We start from the raw sequence: 7185 nt of genomic DNA, 5'->3' as shown, positions 1-7185 counted from the left end.
TTAATTGCTAAAAATGATGATGAAATATGTTCTGTAAATTTAGACACAATTTTCTCTCAAATATTATTAACAATAAGATACATCGATCAATGATATCTTAGGTAAAAAATCTTATGGAACAAATACGATACGATTGGGATTCTTTAAAGGAGAAAAAGGAACTTCAAATTATACGTAAACGTGCTAACATTGGAAAACGTTTCTCATTCATTATGTTAAGTGAGTCATGAAGAATCAAAAGTTGTGAAATATTAATTGATACGATCACGAAATTAAAATTAAATTAAAAATTAAATTATGAAAAATGCCTGTTATAGTGTTGACATACACAATGGTATTTCTGTGCATAATAACATTTTTGGGGCCAAAAATTTTTGACATCATGATACCTTTGAACGAATCGCGTCAGTTGTGGAATTTTCCGAAGAAAATGGAATACTTTATCAATGAGAAGGAATACATTTATTTGTTAACAGTTTACCTAACTCTGATGAGCTTCATTGGTGTCGCCGTATTGATAGCTTTAAATTCGATCACTATGATGTGTGTACAACATGCTTGCGCAATGTTTCAGATCACTAGGTAATTGTGAATTCTTAAAAGTGCTAATAAATATATCGCGTATCGAAATCAGGACATTGCATTTCTAAAAAGCAATATCCTATTTTCAATACACGATGATATAATTGAATTCTTCCAGTTATCGAATTGAATGCATCGTAAACAGAAGCCAAATGAAATCATTAACCGTTTCATATAAGTCTGACACTTATAAAAGTATCGCAAAAGCCATCGATAGTCATCTAAGAGCTATCAAGTTGGTATTAAAATTATTAATTTTTTTTTTTTTGAAACAATTTTTAAAAATATAAAGGATTAATTCATAATAAAATACTATTCTGTATTCAAATCTACATTGATGCTATTTCTATTAATTTGAAAGAAGATCTTAAGATATAGACCTACTTCATATCGATATATTTTACTACGTAATACTAAATACATTGACTAATCTTAGCCATTCTTTTAAAGAATAAAATGACTGTGATTGGCCAGTATAGTATTTAGTTCGATCAAAATATATTGATGTAAACTAAGTCATACACACACGCGCCTGCGCGTTAATGCAAAAAGTATTAATTTTTTCATGCGAATATTTCTTTAGAAATTAACAATCATTTTCTAAACATCAAGTTTTCAAATTATATTACAATTTGACTGTTCAAGATTCGTCGATTCTATGAAATCCATTTTTGAAACTGTACACTTGTTCATAATTCCTATGGGAGTGACAGTGTTAAGCATTAATCTATATCGTGTAAGTCTTTAAAACAAACAATTGTATCGTTAACATCATATGGTATTTCTTAAAAGTTACACTCTCCGTAGTTTTGTGAATATATTATAGCAGATACTAGGAACGATGGCATAATCATAACGTTATGCTGCATTACTTTTCATTTCTGCTTTATGTTCATCAACAATTACATTGGTCAACAAATAATAGACCACAGCAACAATGTATTTAAAAAAATGTAAGTGCTAAAAAAAGAAAGATATTTAAATATTTATTTAAAATGTTTTATGCACACATGAGATTATATAATATGGATTAATCTAAGACATTTCATGCACAGATGCAGTACTCGATGGTACGCGACTCCAGTATACACGCAAAAATGTCTTTTGCTGATGATGCATAGAAGTATGAAAAGTACCACACTGTGCGTCCGTTCTATATTTTTACCATCTTTGCAAGGCTTTGCTACGGTAAAACGCGAGGAAATGTGAAGAATATAAAAGATCTATATTTTCTTTACAAGCTATATTTTTTTGCAGCTCACTAACACATCACTATCGTATTGTATGGTAATTTATTCTAGACGCCAGTCATAATTACAAAATAGACACGTTAAGTAATCGAAAAATATTTCTTATATTAAATAGAAACTCACATCTTTAGAAACTTGTTATCCAATTATTCATATCTATTCTAATAAGTTTTTTTTTTTATTGAGTTGAGGGAAACGGGTTATAATATTTCTTTAAATAATTAAAGTAAATAACTTGAGTAGTTCATACGATTTGCTTATTCGATCAATACCAAAATTACGATTTAATTCGTAACATAAGATTTTATTACATAAGAAAAAGTCAGCTATTTAAAATGCACACGAAAAAGATAAAACGTTACGTTCGAATACTAGCCTGTTATTTTAATCAAAGATTATTTTGATTTACGATTTAAAAAATTCATTTCAAAAGCACGCGACGGATGATCAACCATCTTGATTGCTTTAATCTTTGGAAGAGTTTTATTGTAACTCGTGATTTCAGCTCTGACAAGAGCAGACACTTGAGCAGGTTCCTTCGACATCGTATTGCCACGTTCTTATCTAAGCTACAAACATAATGTCTCTATCGTATGAGAACCTCCTAGCTAGAGGCGCCTATCGGTTGCAAGTACGAAGAACGCGTGCAACTCGTACACAAATTCCTCGGATATACCGAGACAGAAATTAGCGCGTCTTGCATGTATATTTTATTTGTCGGCTAATAGTACTAATTGTCCATTAGCATTTTTGATTCATTTGCAATTCTAACTCCGAGTGTTAAACATAATAAGAATTTATCAATCATTTTTCATGTTTTATTTTACGATGTTTCTTTTTAGCTTTAATTAAAATTTAATTTATAAAATATTAATTTGAAAGAAGAAAACACATTTATTTTTCCTTGTAATTTAAGAGATTATTTAATATATAAGTGTGAAATAATTTGATATTTGATTATTTGAGATAATATAGAAGATGGGAAATGAAAGTAATACGCAAGTTATAGAAGATAAAAAATAAAAGTGGACGCGAATCAAATCAAATTAAGTAAAGATCATTTATATATATTTAAATTCTTATATATTTAAATCTTATATTATATTTAAATTCTTTAAAAACTCACAAAACTTATATATAATGCAAATTAATATTATTAATGTAATATCTTTTAATAAATGTATGTTATGATCTAAAACACGGTAACGTCATTAGATATCCTACTTCCAATCGACTATTAACAGTTTTAAAAAATAGACATATTTCTGAGAGATGACATTAGAAGATTAGTAGTCAAACAAATAGCAACATCTATACGACGTATAGAAAATCAGTCTTCTTTTTTTCTTGACTGACGGAGTATGAAATAAATGTATAAATACAAACGTTCCATTACCGGCATCATTTGTTAATTCTTGAGTGGATCTTTCATACAATAATTACTATCGGATTGTCCGTTACATTAGCAAGAACACTGTAAAACACTAAATCTTTTTATTGCTTTTATTTCAATGAAAGTGACAACTAACGTGATGGTATAAAGAAATTCACGTAGGTATAAAGAAATGAAGGCAAACGATTCCGTTGACAAAAAACGAATATAAAGCGCCTGCACCGGAAGAAAATAAAGAAAATTATATACATTATTACCCTTCCTTTCTCTCCCTTCCATAAAACGCCTCCATCATCAGCAAGAAAGTATTACTTATATATAATTCACGAAATCGCATATGTTACTTTCTTCCATTACTTCCTGTAATATAATGATAAAATCGTTTGATAAACTCTCGATAATTTTACGTTATTCTTCGCTATTCGAAGATTACATTTAATGCCATCTATAATTCCCGGTTTCATAAAAAAATATCATACGAAATAAAAAAGATTTTAGGACAAGAAGCTCTCTGTAAAGTTCAGTCGACGGAACAGTATTTCGATTGTGTCGCACAACATGAACTGTGTTGGAAGTTCCTATTACAAGAGGCATCGAAAAATGTTTATGTATCTTGGTCTATGGCCATATTATACACGATACTCGAACTATGTTCGTTTCATGCTTTTATTTTCCTTTTTTTCATGCGGTATTATTTATCAGGTTTGTTGTTTATGACTAATTGTTGATAAATACTGATTCAAGGTGTTACGGTTTAAAACTAGTTGCTTGTTGTTAATGTATTTATTTCTTTATCGTTTAATGAATCTGTGTTTTATATTATTAATACATCATCAATGCATCCTATTTTTGAATTTATTTGGCAATTTATTTTTGGCATTTGATAAATTAAGATTATTAATTTTTCTTTAACGTGTCTTTTTCATTTAACAGAATATATTTTTATTCAATCTCTTAACATTTATTTCCTTAATTTATATGACAATATTTTATAGCTCAATGCTTACATTAAACATTAATGTATTAAACATTAAATACATTAAACATTAACAACTTATAAAAACATAACAATCTAATTTTTATATTATTGCAAATTCTGTGAATATTAGTGCAAATTCTATTAACAATCAATAAAAAATTAATTTCAGTCCTTAACATTGATCAAGGAATACAACATGGATACTTTTTTAAACATTTATTCATTTATTGGCTCAATATCACTTTATGCGTTTAAATATTTTAATATATTTTTTAAAAGTGACAAAGTAAGTTAATAAACAACAAATTTAATTGTTAAAAATGATGATGAAATATGTTCTGTAAATTCAGACCCAATTTTCCCATGAATACAATTAAGATACATCGATCATTGATATTTCATCTTAGATAAAAAATCTTTTGGAACTAATACAATACGATTGGGATTCTTTAAAGGAGAAAGAAGAACTTAAAATTATGCACAAACGCGGTAATACCGGAATACATTTCACATTCGTTTTAATAAGTGAGTAAAGAATCAAGAGTTGCGAAACATTTAGTCGATATGATCACGGAATGAGAACAAAATTAACTGAAATTAATAATAAAAAATTCCTGGATTGTTATAGTATTAATATATGCAATGACATTTCTGTGTGGATTAACACTTTTTTGGCCAACCATTTTTGACATCATAATACCTTTGAACGAATCGCGCCAGTCGTGGAATTCTTCGAAGACGATGGAATACTTTATTAATCAGAAGAACTACATTTATTTGTTATTTGTTTACTTGGTTTTGATAAACTTCATTGGTGCTACCATATTGATAACTATAGATTCGTTCGCTATAATGTGTATACAACATGCTTGCGCAATGTTTCAGATCACCAGGTAACTATGAATTCTTTAAAATGATAATAAATTTATCGCGTATCGAAATTCTATTTGAAATCAGGACATTGCATTTTTAAAACGCAATATCTTGTTTTCGCGATATGACATAATTGAATTCTTCTAGTTATCGAATTGAATGCATCGTAAACAAAAGGCAAATAAAATCATTAGCCATTTCAAAAAAGTCTGACACTTATAAAAACATCGCAAAAGTCATCGATATTCATCTAAGAGCCATCAAGTTGGTATTAAAATTTTTTCGGAGACAATTAAATTTTAAAAATATGAAGGATTATTTCATAATAAAATATTATTTTATATTTAAATCTACGTTAATGCTGTTTCTATTAATTTGAAAAGTGAATTTTAAATATATACAAAGTGTCCGGAGTCGCATCACCCGTCGTGTGCAGGTAGAGCAGATAAAACTGAGGAGAAAAATCATGCACCATTTTTTTCTATAACGCTTAATAAAAGAGTTATTATTGAGTGAAGACTGACCTATTAGCGCCGATTTTTAGCCGGGCGCACGTGACTGTCGTAAACACTGCTGAGTCCTCACGCACACTAACAGGCGCGCCGTCAGTGCGCCCGGCTAAAGGTCGCCGATGTTTAGCCAAATTATACTCAATAATAATTCTTTTATTAGGCATTATACAAAAAAATGGTAAAGGACTTTCCTGCTTGGTTTAACCCGCTCTACTTGCACATTACGTGGATGGGACAGTTTTATCAGACACCCTGTATATATGTATGTATACATGTATATATAAAATTATCTTTTCAAATTAATAGAAACAGCACCAACGTAGATTTAAATATAAAATAATATTTTATTCTATTTTATATAATATAAAAGTGTTAACTTCTTCAAATGAATATTTCTTAAGTTAACAATAATTCTTAACAATCATTTTCTGAACATTAAGTTTTCAAATTACATTAAAATTTGATTACTGTTCAAGATTCGTCGATACTATGAAATCCATTTATGAAATTATCCACTTGATCTTAATTCCTATAGGCGTGACTGTGTTTAGCATTAATCTGTTTCGTGTAAGTCTTTAAAACAAATAATTGTATCGTTAACATTATATGATAGTTTTTAAAAGTTATAATTTCCGTAGTTTTGTGAATACCTTGTAGCAGATACTAAAGACTTTGGCATAATTATAACGTTCTGGTTCGTTATTTCTAATATCTGCTATTTATTCATCAATAATTACATTGGTCAACAAATAATAGATCACAGCAACAATGTATTTAAAAAAATGTAAGTATTAAAAAAAAGAAAGATATTTAAATATTTATATAAAGTATATCATACACATAGATTACACAATTTGGATTAATTTAAGATATCTCATGCACAGATGCAGTATTCGATGGTACGCGACTTCATTATATACGCAAAAATGTCTTTTGATGATGATGCAGAGAAGTATGAAAAGTTCCACACTAAGCGTCGCTTCTGTATTTTTACCATCTTTGGAAGGCTTTGCTACGGTAAATCCTGAGGAAATGCGCACAGAATATAAAAGATCTGTATTTTTCTTTACAATCCATACATCTCTTTGCAGCTCATCAACACATCACTATCATATTGTATGGTAATTTATTCTAGACGCCAGTCATAATTACAAAATAGAATGAAGTAATCGACAAATATTTCTTATATTAAATAGAAACTCACATCTTTAGAAACTTGTTATCCAACTATTCATATCGTTTCTATTCTAATAAGTTTTTTTTTATTGAGTTGAGAGAAACGAGTTATAATATTTCTTTAAATAATTAAAGTAAATAGCTTGAGTAGTTCATACGACTTGCTTATTCGATCAATACTAAAATTACGATTTAATTCGTAACATAAGATTTTATTACATATGAAAGAGTCAGCTATTTAAAATGCACACGAAAAAGATAAAACGTTACGTTCGAATACTAGCCTGTTATTTTAATCAAAGATTATTTTGATTTACGATTTAAAAAATTCATTTCAAAAGCACGCGACGGACGATCAACCATCTTGATTGCTTTAATCTTTGGAAGAGTTTTATTGTAACTCGTGATTTCAGCTCTGAC

The 7185-nt window shown here is 28.6% G+C and overlaps 1 protein-coding gene across 1 annotated transcript; it reads left to right on the top strand.

Moving 5' to 3' along the window:
* Positions 1-4400: 4400 nt before the first annotated feature.
* LOC126856884 (uncharacterized) lies at positions 4401-6931 on the top strand. Its single transcript, XM_050605844.1, has 8 exons — positions 4401-4490; positions 4612-4729; positions 4833-5097; positions 5225-5341; positions 6066-6156; positions 6228-6373; positions 6474-6606; positions 6681-6931. Exons 1-8 carry the CDS (start codon positions 4401-4403, stop codon positions 6735-6737), a joined length of 1017 nt encoding a protein of 338 aa, XP_050461801.1. The 3' UTR covers positions 6738-6931.
* The last annotated feature ends 254 nt before the right edge of the window (positions 6932-7185 follow it).

Source organism: Cataglyphis hispanica, chromosome 2 (assembly GCF_021464435.1).
Source record: "Cataglyphis hispanica isolate Lineage 1 chromosome 2, ULB_Chis1_1.0, whole genome shotgun sequence".
Lineage (NCBI taxonomy): Eukaryota > Metazoa > Arthropoda > Insecta > Hymenoptera > Formicidae > Cataglyphis > Cataglyphis hispanica.
The sequence above is the reverse complement of the archived record's forward strand: the minus strand, read 5'-3'. Positions and strand labels throughout refer to the sequence as shown.

Coding starts and splice junctions, on each gene's coding strand:
- LOC126856884 (XM_050605844.1), top strand. CDS start 4,401: ATGGATACTTTTTTAAACATTTATTCATTTATTGGCTCAATATCACTT. Junction 4,730..4,832: donor TTTCACATTCGTTTTAATAA/GTGAGTAAAGAA, acceptor GGATTGTTATAG/TATTAATATATGCAATGACA. Junction 6,607..6,680: donor CTTTGGAAGGCTTTGCTACG/GTAAATCCTGAG, acceptor ATCTCTTTGCAG/CTCATCAACACATCACTATC.